The sequence below is a fragment of the Carassius auratus genome, unplaced genomic scaffold (assembly GCF_003368295.1).
Source record: "Carassius auratus strain Wakin unplaced genomic scaffold, ASM336829v1 scaf_tig00215912, whole genome shotgun sequence".
NCBI classification, from domain to species: domain Eukaryota; kingdom Metazoa; phylum Chordata; class Actinopteri; order Cypriniformes; family Cyprinidae; genus Carassius; species Carassius auratus.
The window spans coordinates 653,013-673,158 of NW_020528306.1; the positions used below are offsets into that span (position 1 = coordinate 653,013).

General features: G+C 34.8%; 1 protein-coding gene across 2 annotated transcripts in view; it reads left to right on the forward strand.

The window, feature by feature from the left end:
- ralgps1 (Ral GEF with PH domain and SH3 binding motif 1) overlaps positions 1-18,852 on the forward strand; it is a 78,688-nt gene extending 59,836 nt beyond the window's left edge. For both annotated transcript variants that reach the window (XM_026261671.1, XM_026261672.1), the window contains 12 exons: positions 8,028-8,165; positions 8,348-8,441; positions 11,629-11,696; positions 13,994-14,120; positions 14,892-15,046; positions 15,339-15,387; positions 15,502-15,582; positions 15,809-15,914; positions 17,329-17,421; positions 17,709-17,814; positions 18,360-18,451; positions 18,541-18,852. In XM_026261671.1, coding sequence (XP_026117456.1) covers positions 8,028-8,165; positions 8,348-8,441; positions 11,629-11,696; positions 13,994-14,120; positions 14,892-15,046; positions 15,339-15,387; positions 15,502-15,582; positions 15,809-15,914; positions 17,329-17,421; positions 17,709-17,814; positions 18,360-18,451; positions 18,541-18,570 — 1,139 coding nt within the window. In that variant the 3' untranslated portion in view covers positions 18,571-18,852. The remainder of the gene's footprint in view (positions 1-8,027; positions 8,166-8,347; positions 8,442-11,628; positions 11,697-13,993; positions 14,121-14,891; positions 15,047-15,338; positions 15,388-15,501; positions 15,583-15,808; positions 15,915-17,328; positions 17,422-17,708; positions 17,815-18,359; positions 18,452-18,540) is intronic.
- The last annotated feature ends 1,294 nt before the right edge of the window (positions 18,853-20,146 follow it).

Sequence of the window (20,146 nt, forward strand, 5' to 3'; positions counted from 1 at the left end):
GGAAAGATGAGGTTCCAAGCAAAGCACATACGGCACCCCGTGTCTCAGTGTGAGGGACTCACCATTTGTTATTATTTCCCATGTTCAGCAAGTACGGTAATACCTTGCAGATTAAAAGAAGGGCCTCAGTCAACCGCAGCTGGCTTCTGCTGCCAGGTTTGTGGGGTCGAAAAATAATGAGGCTTTTCCATTTTCCACTGTACATGAGATTTTTTTCTTTTTTTTTTTTTTTACATGATTTTAGTGCTTATTCAAACACAAAAAGCTGTTGTCAAAGTGGGTGGTGGGGCATTGTGACCATTCTGTGGGACATGGGAAAAAAGGTTTTCAAAGCATTTTTGGCAAGTCAATGGGGCCCAAAATAACAGTGTTGTTGAATGGACAAAAAGCACAGATGCTTTTCTAAATAGGTCTCACTATATGTACTGTATATACAGTATGTATAAAATAAATCTTGTACACCAAAGATTTCAATGAACCACATTTTTCTATCACTTTCTTCCAACACTATAAACTGCTAGGTAATAACAGTATAGGCTTAAACATTTACATTTGTTAAACGTGAACATTTAGCTAGAGTATGTAGTTTCTTAATTGCAGATAATTACAGTTACATTATCAGAGAAGCTTTACTCTAATCAGGGCATCTCACAGCTCTAAGCACATCATTCATCCTGTCATGTTTGATATCAAACAGACATGATTTGTCTGGTCCAAGAGCTTATTTAATAAAAAATAATGAAAGTTCACCCCAGGCTTGTGATCCTGATAAGTAAAGCAAAAGCTCTTGAAATTAATTAGAAGGGGGTTTGGAGGTTTTCTCTTCAGTGGCTTTGACACCCACCGCCGTACTACACACAAGGTCTGTAATGAGCAACCTCAGAGACAAGGATCTGAGAGCGCCTGGAAGAGCAAAAGGATGGAAAATACACTCCAGCCCTCCACTGTGGTCCCTGCAGAAACTCGTGAGCTCATCGTTTGGCTAGACATCTGCAACCTCTTTGAACAGTAGCCTGACCACATCCTCGGGGCTCCACCGTTCTTTCGCTCCCTGTGCTGCTATCGTTTACCTCACTTCTTTTATTGAGGGAATGATATATAACTGCCTTGACAGCAGTTGAGTAGTGTTGCACATTCATTGGTGTGATTTTCTGATTGCTTACAAACAGGTTTCCTGAAGACTCTACCCACCCTTGCCATTGGCCAGACTTGCAGATGGCCACACCCCAAACAAACACCATTGGTTGAGCCGCCGTTGCTGTGTCCGCATGATTAGTATTCTTAAACAAACGGAGCAATGTTTTGAAAGCGCCACAGTTTTTACACTTTTCTGGGGAATCAAATAAGTGGCTTTCTTAACATTGTCTCTGTATATTAAGCTGGGATACAAAACAGTATTTTTGTGCAACTTTATACCAGTATTTAACACGTCATTATGGATCCTCAAAGTGTGTAACAGGCCATCTGCAGAGGTTTTAGACATTATAGTGTTTAAATGCATTAGTTTTTACTATACTATGTAATAGTTTTACTATTATTAATATTGGAAATAACTTTTTTTTTATTTGTTTTAATATAATTATTTTGAAACAGATTTAATAATTTCAAAAAAAAATTTAACATTGTTTTTTAGCATTGTTGGAACAATCCGTTGGTTCCATGTGTCAGGATGAGGACATGAAATTAGTTCTTAGGAAACTATGGTTTAAAAACACAAACAAACACGCACGCACACACAAACAAGCTGTGGGGAAGTCATAGCCTAGTGGTTAGAGAGTTTGACTCCTAACCCTTGAGTTGTGGGTTCGAGTCTCGGGCCGGCAATACCACGACTTACAGTTGGTGCCCTGAACCCCAAACTGCTCCCCGGGTGCCACACATGACTGTACACTGCTCCAGTTGTGTTTGTGCGTGCGCGTGCACACTTTGGATGGGTTAAATGCAGAGCACAAATTCTGAGTATGGGTCACCATACTTGGCTGAATGTCACTTTCACTTCACACACATATTTAAATCCATGTGCAACATGTTTAAAAGGCAGCTTAAATGTGATTTAGCTGTATTTCATCCTAGTGAACAAAAGTGACAGTTTTGAAATGCTGAAATTCATCCTAAGTGATCCCAGAGGAACAGTGCAACAACAGTCTCATGTCGAGTATGACTGTCTCCACCACATCAAAGGGCTGAACAGCGACAGTTGTGTAAGACTGTCACGTATAACTTCTATGAAGTGTTTTTGCTGTCTGCGCTTGTGTGTGTTAAGTGTAGTTATTTGCTCTTTGTACACTATTTCCCCGATTTTTTCCAGTGTCTCCGGCTGTTTCACCTAACAAAAGGCTCTTTTATCTCATTATGCAATATATAAAGCTTCCCAGCCTGCGTGGCAGTTTCCATAAACTCTGTATTGAAATCTCCAGACATCTCAGCATAATGAGTTAGTTTGTTGGTAAGAGATCATTGTAGGCTAGGTCTGCACTAGGTAGCAGTATTCTGGCAGATTGTGTTTTAGGGAGTAACAGAATAGTTACAAGGAGTAATAGTATAGTTGTCTGCGGTTTTCATCACAGTCTGTATAAAATGTACACTTGAGTGAGCAGATTGTTAAGAAGGTACAATTGTATTTTCCTGGCTCTAAAGTCTCCTGCATGAGCCAAACCTATTATTTCTCTTTACGTATTCACCTTGTGCAGCAGTAATACGTGTTTATTTAAAATATACTTTTGACTGCTCCTAGTTTAACACTCTATTCTGGATTGGTTATACAACCAAACTTGGCTGTGCAGCTCATGAAAAGTGTTTGGGGATTTATTGGCCGGGAATCCTGATGCAAACAAATCCAGATGCTCTAAATAAAACATAAAAGTTAACCACACATCATCGAATACATTAATCAATCTTGTATTTCATATTCATCCCTCAGTAATCTTTCTAATGTTGTTGAGTTCCGGATGGCAGGTGTTAACACTTCCTTTGTCAGTCATCCCAGTTGTTCCTGCTCTCTGAAAAGCCCCCGATGGGAAAACCAAATCCCTTGAGAAAGCCGCCACATAGCCTCACTATCACATGTGAAGTCACACCTCTGGAATGTTTCTCCACCACTGGCCAGGCCGCAATCTCAAAACCCTTCAAGCTGATGTCTTAAAGACATGCACGCTTTTTTACATAGCCTGCTATGAATGCAGACAGTTATGTAATTAAAGGCCTCAAACCACTGTGGCTAAAATGTGTCACACGTAAAATACATTTTTCCACAATTATGCACATTTCGATGTTCCTTCCCTCACTGTGCAGACATGAGAATCTAGGAAAAAACATTACTACGATTATCACTAAATATTTTCGGAAAGGTGCATAATTGTTTTTGCTGCTTGATACAACAAATATATTGGACTTTATACTGACACCTACTGGTGTTAATGCAGCATCACATGCATGATGCTTTTCTAATGTATATAGGAATATATATATATATATATATATATATATATATATATATATATATATATATATATATATATATATATATATATATATTCCTCTTCTGAGAACACCACCAATATAAAAAAGGTGTATAGCATAAATACAGCAAATACCTCATTTTATTTGTATTTTTTTTGGTTACATTTTTCATGTTAACATTAGTTAAGCTAGTTACCGTGAACCTGTAATTAATCTGTCCTTATTGAATAGTTTTGCTCTTGCACAGAGTTAATAGACCTTGTTACATAATGTAATTGCTGGTGACACCATGTCCGAGAAGAGAGGAGCATAGCTGTCGGTTTTAACTTGGCAGACTATCATAGCCGCAAACATGATTCCTTGACATGATAAACTGTCCCAGAATGCATGTGGCACTAATACTTTTGTGCACTTTGTGACTTAAAAAAAAAAAATGCTGTGCTTTCACAGGAAAAATAGTACTCACATTGTGTCACTGAGTTAACACAAGTCAAGTCTGCTCATTGTCATGTGAATTATTAAATTTTTCCACACAGTCTGGTTCTCCTCAGGGTTTTGTGATGGGGCTTGTCTACCTGGTGAATAATGCTTGGCAGTTAAAGCAGCAAAGAAACAGCTGGCATGTGTGGTGTTTTACCTTTCTTATATTGGCTTTTGGCTCTTAAAACTCCAACATCTAAACAAAATATATGATTTTTCAGTGAAACTTTAGAATAGGGAACCCATATTCACTATTACTGTAACTACGAGTTTTCCATGAACAAACTAATGTGCTGTTTATTAACTTTATTGTAGCATATTATTTTAATCAAAAATCAGATCAACTTCAGATAAACATCTTTTCAAAAGCAGTTTTACATTCATTCTAAATCATAAACCTCTTAAAGACATTTTTTAAATGTCTATAAGACATCTGATAGGAAGCATCTTAAAGATGTACAGTATTGCAGATAAGCAAATACTCAAAAAAAAAACATTATGCAGATGTAAATGCACACATCAAATTGACATTTCCATGATGTATGTGTGGAACCATTATTTGTATGTATGTATGTATTTTAAGTAGATTAAGTAATTTCTCTGGCTCTTTTAAGACTAAGAAAAATCAAGTCATGTTGATGGCACAAGAACATAAGCCACATTTGTTAGCATTATTCAAGCAAACATTGTTGCAGTGTAACATTACCAAAAAATCAACCCTCATCTGCTTTATATGCATACAACTCGTGTACTCAGTGCAGTCATTTTGCCAGTGTACGTTATGCATTAATTACTAGTGAGGTTATGAGCACATGAAACCAGTCTTGGTCAGTCATATTCAGCTGCTATGAAATACGGTGACTGTCATATATTAAGAACGTCATATTTTGTTGTGTAAAATTGTTTCTTGTACTTGTCATAGCCGTGTGTGATGTGGTTCAAAGCACTGTTATTTTAGTATTGTTTATAACTGGGCATCCAGCCTTATCAGTGTCCTAAATGCTTTCGATATTTATAGACCAAAATCTCTGGCTGTCCCATTTGGGGAATCACTGTGGTTAGCTCGCATGTCATCATATTTACTTATTATTAGTAATAAGTCAGAGTTGAAGCATATCAATCACTGATCTTCTGAGACATGTCAGCATTTTTGTTGAGGTATTTTTTGCTGCTATGTGAACAGTTTTTTTTTTTTTTTATGAACCTTGCATTGGAAACCAGCTACTGTTACACTTATTTCCAGGAAATCTTACTCACTATTATTCATTGTGCCCCATGAAGCCTAGAATAGACCCGGCTGAAGACAAATGTATAATTATTTGTAATTAGAATATATTTCAATGCGAATAAAACCGTCTTGATGTTTTTCCGTTTTGTCAGGCCAACATTTTCTTTTTCCTCTTTTAAGTCAAGTAATTTTGCTCAATCGCTTGCTAAAGCCACAAAAAATAACAATAAATATAACATTTTGTCCTGGCTGACTGAAATAAATTTTTTGAATCAAGTTTGTGAAAATCACTTCTCCCTCAAAATATTTAATCTGCTTAATTTTGAGCACATTGTTTTCAGAAAAGCTGTGGACTTCACATTTTTAACATTTAAATTATTTCTTGCCATTATCTTATAGATGATACGATAATTTTTTTTTCTCTACACTCTTTGCATATATAAAATCATAATAGAAGTTGACCAATAGATGGCAGCTGAAGTAGTTGTCATGCACTTTTATTACCAGCTTGGTTTCGCTGGTGTAACTGAATCCAGTGAAAGGTCTCTGGAGGTCAATGAGCTACTTCACTCTTCACAGGAAGCATGTCAGGGTCAATCTCAGCTGTACAGCTGACCTCTGACAAACTCCCACCCACACACACACTAGACTATTTCTGTGACTTTAATGACCTTTTCAGTGTCTGGTATAACTCCAGATCCTATATTGGTGCAGCAGATAAATTATTTTTTTAAATCTGCTATTTTTAGCAGATATTATTTTTCAGTTTTGTATCTTTTCACTTTATGAGGGCAGCTGCAAAGTCACAAATAATTTTGGTGACTTACATTTGTTACATGTCAAATCAAAAGAATAGTTGTGTGAAAAAGCAAAATCAGCGTAACTCACCCATCAAGAAGAAATAAAGCAACCTTGGCATCCGATTCCATGCCTTCCCACTCCCTGAGTTCTCTCCACCGCTGGAAATCTACAGATTTACACGGCTCCCACCTATGGCCTGATCATAATCCTTCTTTTTAATATTCTGTTCATCCAAAATGTTCCTTTTTTTCCATCTGCAATCTCTCGCGATCTATAGTAGATCTTCTAAAATTCGTCCATTCTGTGCACTCACTGAGCACTCTCTTATCATTACTTGACACGCCCCTTCCTGCTGATTGGCTGCGAGGTTGTTTCTGGACTCTGTCATTCACTGGTCAAAAGCGTTTTTCAAAAATCGCTTAGTGCACCTTTAAGCCATAGATTGTGTTTAGGTTTGGTGTGAGCAAGCATATACATCCCACAGCCTGTGTAAATCTAATCTTAGCTCTTCAGTTTTTGACTTATTGCTCTCATTAACAGACTCATAACCTCCACCTGCTGATTAGCAAGCTGCTTTGTAGATCCTGTAGTGGAAACAGAACTCTAACAAGCAAGCTAGAGCATCAAGGCAATCGCTCCTGGCCATCGTTTTCAGTCCAGACACTGCGTGCCATTTAGTTTTGTCTCTGTCACCTGACAATTGCCAGTGTGCTTGTGAATCCTGGAGAGAGTTCTCTCTGAACTATCTGTGTAAATGTTGTAAAAGTGGAGTGAGGGTCCACTAAAGTTTCACAACAGATCAGTGCCCAGATGTGTAATAGGCCTACACTATGCATCAAAGTACTGTACACATCTGTTTGAAAGTGCTAAATAAGTTTATGGAGAATAGATTGTGGATTGTGGACTGTAAATTTTTGACTTTTTACCTTCTATGGAACACTAATGGCATTATTTTGAAGAATAACTGATGTGCTCCCATTCAAAAGTTTGGGGTCGGTAAGATTAAAAAATAAATAAATAAATAAATAAAATCCAAGAAGATTACTAAGGCTGAATTTATTTGAGCAAAAACACAATAAAACATTGTAAAATTTTAAAATAAATGTAGTCATGTGATGACAAATCAGAATTTTCCTTTATCATAAATCCTATCATCAGTCACATGAACATAGTGTATGCGGCCATTATACAAAAGTGTTACCTCGCGAAGTGTAGCAATCACAAAGCAATATTTGCACAAATCTGGAATAAAATGCCATTATTACAGCATTAACTGAGGGTACTATTGATTTTGTTTGAGCACCCCCATAGAACCAGGCCTGGATATAATGATTAACCGTGAGCCGGTTAAAAAATGTATTCAAATATTTGATGATCTAAATCAGTTGAGATGCCAAACAAATCGAGTAGAAGTTTATATGAATGTATCTCTGAAGGGAACTGACTATCCTTAGAAAAGTTTACATGGTATTTTCTTTTCATCTTGCATTTCATCAATGCATTTGTATACAGTGGTAACCAGCGAAACAATGTATCGTTGCTGTTCATAAGCGCCACCTGCTGTCAGAGATTGAATCTGCATCTCATTCAGCTCGTCTGCTGTTTCGTTCAGAGTTTTATGTAGTATAGTTTCACAAGACTTTAGTCAGATCATTCTGTTTTTGCTTCAGACTACAGTCTAAATTAGACTTCTACAGTCTAATTTAGATTAAAAACTACTCATGCTGCATGTGTGCTACATCTTTGTTTGGATCACGATTAGAATTCAGTGGTTGCCTCTAATTTTATATTAAAAGAGCACAGACAAAGCCTTAGTTTGTTCATATTCAAAGATTTCCTTTATTTGTAACTTGGGGCTTGTTTTCAAATTTCTATTTAATTTTGTTATATTTACATTTTACAAAGAAACATGCAACGATAGCCTAAAAAAAGGGACCTTTTCATTTACTGTATGATGTCTTCAGTCTAATTTTATTACTTTTTTCACTTTTTGTGTTAATGAAATGATCTCCCACTCTACCTGTGTCTATAAACATGTTTTCTTCTCTGTTTACATTAGGTATTTACCTGTTTGATATGACCTACATTGACTCCGCCTACCCTGCTTCTGATAGCATCATCGAGACAGAGCAAAGAACCAATCAGATGAACAATCTACTGCGCATCATCTCTGATTTACAGGTGTCCTGTAACTATGGTAAATTGCTTCCAAAAACATATTCATTTTCATTTTCTTTCTTTTTTTCATATTGTGTAATGTTCAGATCTCATTAAAGGGAAAAAAGGAAATCTAAATAGAAACAAGAGAAACAGTAAAACTGCATGCAGTGTACAGATGCGAGAATTTATATTGTATCTCCGCATTCCTTCACCCCACAGATCATTTGGTCATGTTACCACACGTGCAGAAGTATTTGATGTCAGTGCGCTACATCGAGGAGCTCCAAAAGTTTGTGGAGGATGACAATTACACGTAAGTTCCCCAAACACGTTTTAATGCTCAGTAGCCTTTATTTAGCTGAACTGATTGTTTTGGATGATTTTAGCTTTGCGTTCTGCACTGCAATTTATTGCATTTAATAAATGTCTATGCCAGCTTTCACTTTAAACTTTAAATCACATCTTTAAGACTGAGACCTTCCCTTGTTTTAACACTTCATTTTGCACAGCTGCCTTTGGTATTTATTAAAACTTGTGCTCTCTGTGAACTTTATGTCTTCTTGGTTTGGCTGCATGGCCCACAGGCCAACCAAACACCTAATTTACCGGCCACAGCTGTACCAGCTTGGCATGACTTTATGCTACAATATAATCTCTATTTCCTTTACTTCAGGCTTCATAAACATGTGAAGCCCATAATATATTTTCCTAATACAGTATTGTATAATATGGTTTTCTGAAAAACTGGGTCAGACATGTGGTAAGGTATGACAAATTAATGTTGTAAATTATATTTCGAAAACTGAATTTTAAAAGTATAATTTTTGAATACTTTGATGTTACATGCTACGCATGTTATGTATTATGCATACATGTGGCTGGCTGTCTGCCTCTAAAAAGACACGCATAGCACTGATGTTTTCATCATCGTTAAATGAGTTTTCCCCGTTTCCTCCAGAGTTTTTTTCACTCCTGCTGTGTGGTCCTGTCTGTCTGTCTGCAACATCAGGAATTGCCAAACTCTGGTTGCCCATATTTCCACTTTCTCCATGTGGATATGTTAAAGTTAGTTTTCAGTTAGGTGTTGACTGCTGGCTTTCAACTTCAGCACACCACTTGAAGGCCATATACAGTCAAAACAAAAATTATAATAAAACACTAGATATAATTTTGTGATATTTTTTTACTAGTGGGTGCAGGACACTATACACTGTAGTTAATTTATATAAGTGAGGATAAAACAAACTGTGACATATTATACCCAAAAATTCTTCATACAGTAGACTACCAGTAAAACTGATAAAAATTTGGGACCAAAAATTATTCAGACACTTTGACCTGACCATGTTTTGCTGACATTATCAAGATGAATTTGTTCTGACACAGTTTAACTATTTAACATTTTATTACCATTTATCCATAATTAATTCATATTTATTATTAGGTGTTTTTACTTTTCTAAAATGTAAAATTAAAATATAAATAAAAAAAAATACATTTAAACTGCTATTTTGGCAAATGTTGGTTTCCAATTACTGACAAATTTTCCATAAATTAGGTTTACTGTATATATGCATATTATACAATAACTTGTACAATATGTATAGTTAATGGTTAAGCTTCCCAGGTGTCACAAGTGAAAATAATTGTTTTATGCTTTTTATATCAAATTATAATATTATCAAAGTATGATTTAAATAGCTGGATACAGTCGAGAAGGTCATGACGTCTGAAATGGAACAGTCCAAAATTTTAAGGGAGAATACGGATATCTTAGCTCCTTTTTATCCCTTTTACATTGATTTTATGTTAGATAATTTTTTTACATAACTAATAGGTCGTTAAGATTGAATTTATGCCTTTGATTATTTTTATTACATTTTTTTTTTTTGGTCACAGGAATTACAGAAGAGTACTACATGTGTGAAAAGTGCAATATATTTTATTCTAATCTAATTTATGTAGACAGTAGAAAGATAGAAAAAAAGTAGATACTGTGATATAGATCAAGATCTTGAGTTGTTCCACTTTTGGAAAGTTTGATTATTTTGCCTTGGTGTAATTTTCCTCACTGAATCGTTTCTGTATCTCCATTCTGATTGGCAAAGGTAATGAGTTAAAGCTGTTGGTCTGGTTAAGCTTTCAAACACGTCTCCATGTGAGAAAATAAAGAACGGCACCTTTTTGGCACAGTGACATAATTCACGTCTTTTCCATGCTTCGTTAAAAAATGCCTTGCCTGGCTTTACTTCAGCATCAGGTGAAACTTCTCAAGTGAAACTAGGCCATGCATAGTTAAATGTTTACACAGTGTCTGTACCATAACAAAACATAATCATAATCATTGTATATCAAGGGGAAGCTATCCGGTCATGGTGTAAATGAAGATTTTTGAAATTATTTTTGATTCTTGAACTTCAGTTGTTTTAGAATAGTGTGTGGTTAAAAGATCACAAAAATAAAACTATTGTACAAAAGACATCTCAACAGCTCAACTAAGTAACTATTTATGAAAGTGTATTCATTGTTATTATTAAGTGCTTATATTTAGACATTCAGACATTCTGACTGGGTTCCATGTGAAATTGTCTCAGGCACTTTCTTACAACACCATCGGATACATAGCTTCCAGAGGAGGAAGGGTTTGGTGAAATGGATGGGACTGCAGTATAATAGTTGTGTTTGGGGGAATGACATCATTGTCTGACAGTCTGTGGAGTTGGAAAACCTCTGCAATCCGGGGTCACAGTAGTCTTAAAATTGTTAGCCCATGCTTACAGCAAGCACAGTAAAATCTACAGGGTTTAAAATCCTGGTATTAAGGACTCTTAGAGTAAAGAGTTAAAGTTCTGATGTTGAATTTTAAGGGATTAACACTAAACAGCCCCCTCTGACTGATCTATATACGGAGGGTTGTGAGTGTTATTAGTTACATCCAGGACATTTACACGGTGTGCTCCAAACCAGTTGAGAGATTTCTCAAAGTAATAAGAAGCACAACATTTTTCAATACTGATTATAATAACAAATATTTTAAATATATACATTTTTTAAAAATAATTCCTGGAAATTTTGAAACCAGGGATAAATTACATATATTTATATACGTATGTATAAGAAAAGAAAACATGTATTTTAAATTGTAAGATTATTTCACAATATATATTTTATATATATAGATATATATATATAAATAAATTTGTGCACAGACACACATCACCCAGTTTCAGAAAGTTTCAGGGAATGTTATGTAGTGAAGCTCAGTGCAAAATGGAAAATAAAAGCCTTAACTAGCCAACTTTTACCACACAATGTTATTTAAAGTTATTGTTTTTAAACTTTGCTCCAAAAACTATACTCTTTCTGTAAAAAAATATCAGTATTATCTTTTCCCATAAGATAGTTGAATAATTGATTTTTTTAAGTTTAAACCACATGGTCAAAAATATGATGAATCAATATGATATTTCCTTGATTTTAACCCTGTCACAACTCCCCAGACTATCATTGAAGATTGAACCTGGGAACAGCTCACCTCGTCTGGTATCTTCCAAAGAAGACCTTGGAGGTAAAGTCTCTATCCCTTCATCCTTTTGATTTACTCTTCTCAAAAACTCCTCCTGAAAAGTGGTTAACTCTATTTTTTTAAACAAATTATTGTTATGATTACCAGTTAAAAATTGGAGGATCTTTAGTAATTTGGCTAAAGTACCTCAGCTGTATCTGACTGGGGAGGCGCTGCTATTTTGCATGTATGACTGCAGTTTGTCTGCTTGGAGGAATTCCACAGATGTAAAAGCTGGAGGGCCAATGAAAGAGTGGGACTCATGTAACCTAGCATTTTCAGGGTGCTGTTGATCAGCCCCTCATATACTTTTTTGAACAGGCCAACTTTTATTTTATTCAATGAGAATAGTCTAGCAACTAGTCTTCTCAGTCTGGCAGATAAAAACCACCTGCCATCAGTGAGTGGCTCTGGTGGAACCATCTTTCTGGATCATTGTGGATAACTTTCAGAAAGAACTTTGTAGGTTTAAGTTAACTAATGACTTAAAATGCATTAGCATTTTTACATTTTTCTCATTTTCATGAAAACATAGAAGTTTGTAGCCATAGTTCTTTCAAAGTGTACATAAACATCCAAAATATAAAAACAAAAAAATAAAGTTGTGTGTAAAAACACATGTGGATTGAGTAAAATATATCTGTGCCTTGAAAAGACACATTTTTACTAATACAAAAAAAAGTTATTACTTTATTACATAATTAATTGGTAAATTAGTTTTTTTTTTTTTTTTTTTTTTTTGTGGTAATGACAAATTTTACTCATGGATGAATGCTGGAGCAGTATAGAGTAGAACGAGGTTTTAAAAGTGTGTTTGGCTCTTGTACCTCAAGACAAGCATCTTAAGTTAATGGAGAGTTTGGATGAGATCATGGTGTATGTCAGTTCTTCTTATGAAAGGCAGAGCAATTAGGATGTTTCCTATGTCTGACTATCAGATGGTTGAGTGGGAAATTGAACTGCATTAAGCATTTTATGGTTGTAACAGCTGTGGCAGAAATGGACGAACTCGTGGAGACATCTTGTATTTGCAATATTTTATTTTACTTGAATTTATTTTATTGTTTTATTTTATTATTCCAACATTATACAGTGTGTATTAAAACCATGTGAAACAGAATACACTAGCATCAGGTAATTATTTATAATTACATTAATGCATTTTTGATTACATATCTTATCTAATTTAAGTAATGCAAAATGTAGAATTCGCTGCTAAATTATCTTAAAATAGCCCCTGACGCCGTCCCAATAAAATCAATGAATTTCACTCACTTAGATTACATTTGATCTGATTATGCAGATCACTTCACTGTATTTCACGTTTACTTGAATACTCAACTAATGACAAATTGAAAAAATATTAAACTATAATGTTTTCATACAGTAGTTCCATATCGAGCTTTATTTCAGTTTCATATCAAACATATCAAAGCATCTTGATCAATCTGTTTAATTTAGATTTTCTGTTAGTTAACATTGCAATGCTTTACTGATAACTGTGTAAATATCCTTTGTTACATTTCATAAGACATTTGTGCTGATATTGTCCATTTACACTCTTTAGGAGAGGTCTCTGCTGGGCACTAAACTATATGTTTTCCTGGCACAGATATCTAGTGTTTGAAAGGCCTCTAATGTTGCAATCTTTACTGGCATCACTTAGAGCTAGTCGCTTCCGATTGTTAGTTGGGGGGAGGGGGGTCTGTTTTCATTTGGGTAAGGGCTCTTCTTACCCATTAGGAGACCTGTTAACCTACTATAAAAGAAAGTAGGGAATGTCGTGATTAACATACTCTTAATAATCAACAAAAGCCATTTCCAGCATTGCCACACATCCCCCTCTGGTTTGATTTTACTGTGGAAAAGGCCTGTAAACATGACTGCAGGGAACATTTTCATTGGCGGTCCACTTATTTTTTGCTACTTTAGAGTGGTATTCTTGTTTACCAGGCTGGTAATACTGTGGACGGGTTGAGAAACTGGGCAATCCTGTTTCATACACTGCCCAAATTTCTGTGGAACTATGGGAGCTTTTTCCTTCTGAGAGCCAGATCTTTGCTAATTATCCACATGCGGCTTTAATAGGTGCAGGCAAGCATTTTATGGTTGTTTGTGTTGAGCAGGACAGACATGGGCTTTACAAATTCAGCTTCAGTCTACATATAACTGTTGCAATAAGCAGAAGATCTAAAATGATTACATAGACACAGTATGTGAGTTTGTGTACTGCATTAACTTATCTCATAAGTGTTTTTAGAAGTAAATGTGTGTATATGTGTGTGTATGTGTGTGTACAGGACCCTCAGAAGAGTCTGTCTCAGTGCGGTATAACCGACGACCAACCTGTCCTGATACATCAGTGGTTGCCCACCTTCCAACACCACCTCCTGCCCGACACAGGAAGAGCCACAGTCTGGGGAATAAGTAAGAATCACACTACACCATGAGAAAAGTTCACCAATCACAACACATACTGTATAACCGCTGTGAAAAAAAAGTACTTTTAGCATTAAGACTTAGTACAGAAAAAGTATACATAATGTAAAATATAGGTACAACTGAACGGAGGGTAAATTGTATGTTAATAATAATTAAAATATAAATTGAGATCAAATGCAATTTAATGCAGCTGAACAGCAGTGTGCTTTATTGACACACTTAAGTACGGCCTAAGTGCATCTTTATATAAAATCTCATAATTTTTCACTTATCTTTGAAACAAAAGAATGAAACTCATAAAGGTTTAAAAACAGTCAATGACTTGTTAGTCATTTAAATATATAGTTAATCACACAGTTGTAATAATGATGTTGCAGTTTAGTGCTTTGAAAATATATTAACCTTAAATGTAAATTCAAATGTGCTTTAGTGCGCTAGTCAACACTCAAATAAGTACTTTAAAGAATGGCAAGCATAATGCTTTTAAAGCATAAGGATTTAAAATGTACTTTAAGGTAAAACTTTAATTTGATATTATTATAAAGTGCACTCTGTCTGTTAAGAAACAGTCATGAAAGTGTCTTTTATTTAATTAATATTATATAATCTGCAAGTATAAATATACGTTCAACATCTGAAGTACACTGCAAGTGAATGTTCAATACAACTACAGTAAGTGCACTTCTTTTTACAAGGGAATACATCATCTTATCGGACTGGCTGTCTTTGTGTTTCCACTCTGTCATCTTTTCTTAGTATGATGTGCCAGTATGGTGTGGTGGAGAGTAAAAGTGCAACATTCCCTGCAAAAGAAAAGGCTCGACACCTACTGGACGACAGCTTCTTAGAGTCGCACAGTCCTGTCAGAAACCACACACATGATTCAGTATTTACCAACGGCGTCTCACTTGGTACTGCAGTTTATTCCTATTGTACATAGTACACACTCTCATATCTCAGTCTCTGGCCCTGGTATTCTCTTACCAGCATAAAATATGACTTGAATTGTGTTTGTATTTATGATTTTTAACCACTAGATGACAGTAGTGTTCAAGCTTTTGTTATTGCCTTTTACAAACTCCACATAGACTTGTCATCTTCACCATTTAATATTTCTGCCGCCACCTTTCCTTCATTTATTTTGAGAGACCGAAAGTGATTTTGTTTCGTCTTGACCTTCATATTTTCTGTGTCCATCTGCAGGCAGTAGAGAGAGCTCTTTTAGTGATGAATTATCAAGTACCGTTGAGAGGTAAGGCAAATTCTACATCATTATTATAAATTAGAATAGAAAAAGAATATAATAGAATAACTGCATTTAGTAGACACATACTGAAAACTAATGAAAAACTCATTTCACTTTCAGAGGCCGTATGTACGCGACACTTGGTCCAAACTGGCGAGTCCCAATCTGTAACTCTCCCAGAAGTAGAAGTTATATTTATAGGTAGGAATATAGCTGTTACCTCTGTGTCCATAAAACACATACATGAAGTTAATGTTGTTGTCTTTTTTAAACAGGTGTACAATTATATTAATTTTCCTATATCTTGAGCTTCCTATATTTGTTTCCTTCTTGATTTACCGTAGATCTCCTCATCACAAACTTGAGCTGTTATGCTTTGGGACGTTGATTTCTGTAGGAAATAACAATTGATTTACTTTCTTATCAGCACGCCAGGGGCCGTTTCCAGCTATGAATACAGTTCTCTGAGCAGTATATCCATTGAAGGGCCCCTGCGAAGAAAGACACTGATGAAGGAGGGTAAAAAACCCACTGTAAGTGCGCAGTCAAATTTACCTTATTGTCAGTTTAAACATGACATTTATTGTAGATTTTATCTAGATTATGCTTTTACCTACTACTAATGTGAGTTTTAGAGATTTTAACCTTATCAAACATGCAAGTATAATATACAGTGACAGCTTACTTAGGTGAAAGGTCTTGGCCAAATGACCTTTATAATTATATTAAATGTTTTCCAACCATGACTTACCTTACTAAACATATGAAGAAATAGTTAAACAAATGTGGGCATTGAGTCAGAAACAAGAGACAAGTTTAATTACAGTCTTTGATTACAATACATCTCTGATTCACCCTGCCTTGGAAATTCCAAGTAAGGGTTTTGTTGTCGTTCTTATTTCTTTTTTGTTGTTTCTTTAGTCCATGGCAAGAATCTCACAGAATACCATCCGACAACTAAGCACTTTAAACACAGTGTTGCACAATATTCTTAGGTTGACTGTCATGCCATTTGTCTCTTTTTTTTTTTTGTTTTTTTTTTATGTCCCAGAAAACTGGACACTAATGGGTTAAATGTTAAGGATTGGTGATTATGACAGTCCTAAAAGTTCAGATGAACTGAGGGGAAAAGGCTGTGTTTTACGTCAACAAGCCAAGACACAAGTACTTGCAAAGTACACAACTTGATATTTTGATTCAGTAAGGGTGAACTAAAGAGTTTTACATTGTTAGAAAAGATTTCTATTTCAAATAAATGCTGATCTTCAAAAAATGTTAGAATGATTTCTGAAGGATCATGTGACACTGAAGATTGGAGAAATGCCTTCTGAAAATTACATTTTAAAATATATTCAAAATAAACAGTAACAAATGTAACTGTTATTATAAAAATGACCACTTTTAAACAATTAAAATCATATCAACTTTCTGGATCAGGTGACTCTGACTAATTTTAATTGTAAAAGATGTTCTTCTTAGTTTTATTATTATTATTATTATTATTATTATTATTATTATTATTATTATTATTAGTTATTTATTAATAACTAAATAGCCTTATCCATTTGGTCTGTGAATTTGAGTTCCTGTCTGTTCTGTTTGAGTTTGTTAGGTGTTGCTAATGTTAGTTATCAATTTTGTGTCTTACAAGCTGTTATATCCATTATAAATTGCAGAATCCATGTCTTTAGTGTAAATGTTTTAACTAATTGTGTAATCATGGCAAAGAATGCATGTCTGAAACCATTTGTACTGCTTCCTGTCTTGGCCAGGTCTTCATTGTTTAAGGTCTGAATTTCAATGTGACAGCAATGGTTGTTTGTAAATTAATAAAGAAATAAAGATGGGTATACAGTCCATAAAATAGTCATGCATGTTTGAGTTCTTAGAGAAGAGCCTTTAGTCCATCTCTTTAGCTAATCTGCACTTTTATTTTCTTCACATCAGCTCTCATCCTGGAAGCGCTACTGGATTGTCCTGTCTGGCTCCATTCTCATCTATTTTGGTTCTAAAGCACTAAGAGCAAATGAGCGAAGACATGTAAGTAATGAATTATTCTCTCAATTCGATGTGAAAACAAAGAGCTTTTCTTATGAAGTGCTTAAAATAATAATTAAAAAATCTAAAGCGTAGCCTATTATTATGCTGATCAAAAAAAATCATTATTTTAACCACATTTAATTCATTTGAGGAGGGACTATGGGAAGTCATTATTTTACTTACACACTTCAGCTTCAAAAACATGTTAAGAGAAATTCCGGCACTCTTAAATTCAAACTAAAATTAAGTGAACTTAACTCCTTGTAATTGTGGCTTTTTGTCTGAAGTATAAATCCAGGCCATGTAAAAAGATCACGCTCACAGGTTGGATGGTGGTTCTGCCGGACAATCTTGAACATCCAAACATTTTCCAGCTTACTGATCCTGAAAGAGGTACTGTTTCTGACATCTGTCTACAACTCATGCATGAACATATAATGCATTTTCACAAATATAACCTTTCATGCGCTGTTAAATTAGCTACAAAACAATATTTATGGCTATTACCCCCATGTCTCTCCGTGGGCGTAAAAGCTTTGTTCATCTTCGGAACAACATTTAAGATATTTTGGATGAAACCGGGAGGCTTGAGACTGCCCCATAGACTGCCAAGTAAATAACAGCGTCAAGGTTAAATAAAGTCGTTATTTTTGTTTTCTTTGTATACAAGAAGTATTCTCGTCGCTTCATAATGTTACGGTTGAACCACTGATGGCAGATGGACTATTCTGACGATGTCTTTCATACTTTTCTGGACCTTGACAGTGTATTTTACTTGGCATGCTATGGGACAGTCACAAGCAGCCTGGTTTTCATCCAAAATGTCTTAAATTGTATTCAGAAGACGAACGAAGACTTTACGGGCGAACGAAGACTTTGTCCAACAGCTTCATTTGAATAAACCCATACAGGTTCAATTGTTTTCATCTGTGGTGCAGGTAATGTTTACAAGTTCCAGACTGGATCACGTTTTTCTGCGATTATCTGGCACCGACATTTAGCCGAGGCGTGCAGGAGTACAAGACCACAGGTAAGCATATCCTGAAACACAAATTCTCAAATTAACAATTACATGTAATTAACAGGAATATGAAGGAATGTCACATTTGTTTTCTGCAGATACCAGCAAACCTCATGTCCTTTGAATAGCTGTTTTTTTGGAAATGGAATACAAATGAATGGAGAAAGACAATGCAGAAGAGTTTATCCGAGGGGGGCGGTGTGTTAGACCTAACATAGCTGGAAATGTGGCAGCCGTATCTTTTGAAAACGTCTAAAGTTCATTCAGAGATTTTAGACACAGCTGTACTGAGAGGATGGTCTTGTTTTTTGAGATTACTGGTAACACTTTACAATAATTTTCAGTTTGTTAATATGAGTTAAAGAGATAGTTCACTCAGAAATAAAACACTCCCCCTCAGGCCATCCAAGATGTACAGTAGATCAGTTCGTTTCTTCATCAGAACAGATTTGGAGAAATGTATCATTACATTACTTGTTCATCAGTGGATCCTCTGTAATTTATGTGTGTCACCTCTGGCCAAAATACCAGTCCATAATCCATAATAACACTTCCTTCCATGAAAAAGTCCTTCCCATGTTTATAACATTTTTTGCTTGTAAACAATGCTTGATCTGAGTGTATTTCTCTTCTAATTCAGATTTATTAACTGGATAAAAGCAGTATCAGATAGAGGACTCATATTTTAGCTGGAAGCAAGTTTGAAGTTGGTTTGAAGTAAATGATGAATTTGTTTATTAATGCATTACTACCGCTTTTATAACATTTAGTAAGTTATTGTTTCTTTATAAATATACTACTGTTAATCCTATTCATATTTGTTCATAATACATTAATGTTGATTTATAGAATGCTATATAACTGATGTTAACAATCTGAAGCCTTGTTGTTGGTTTTACCTGACAAACCTTAAGGTACACGTGAAATATGTTGTAAATGACATGTATAAAATAATATTGTCCAATAGATGTCTTCATGTGATTAAGTGCCAAAATTTTGTTTTAATTAAATCTTCTAGAAGTGCATTCAGTTAATGTTAGATGTTAAGAGTGCAAAAGTGAAAATGTTTTATATATATATATATATATATATATATATATATATATATATATATATATATATATATATATATATATATATATATATATATATATATATATATATATATATGTATATAATTGCACTGTAGAAACATCAAAGTCGTCTCATTCTCTTATGGGTAAAATAAAGATAAGAAATTACGAGCAAATTACCTGGTTAAACTAATGCTCATAAAACTGTGAACAATTAATTTTTAACATTAAAGCATATAAAGGGAAATTTGTTACGTAAAGGGAACTGCACATAATCACAATAATGGCATTTAAATGGCAAATGTGGATCATTAAACATGTAATATCACACGGGTATCAGGAAATAAGTGCCAATATTAATGTGTAGTTCAAATCCAACTTATGTAGTGTATTTACTTGTGGACAAAATATGAGTGATGTCTGATTGTCTGTCTTGGGCAGGACCCAAAAGGTATAGTTACGGATGCTGATTAGGTTTTATAGAAATAATGTTGTAAAATGTACATTTAAATCAAGTTCCTCGAGAACGTGATGGGAAGCAACTGTCTTCTGCTCAGAGCCTATGATGGGTTGAATTATGTATAATATATTCTTTGAAGAAAAAAACTGTTTTAGCTGATGTTTAGTATTC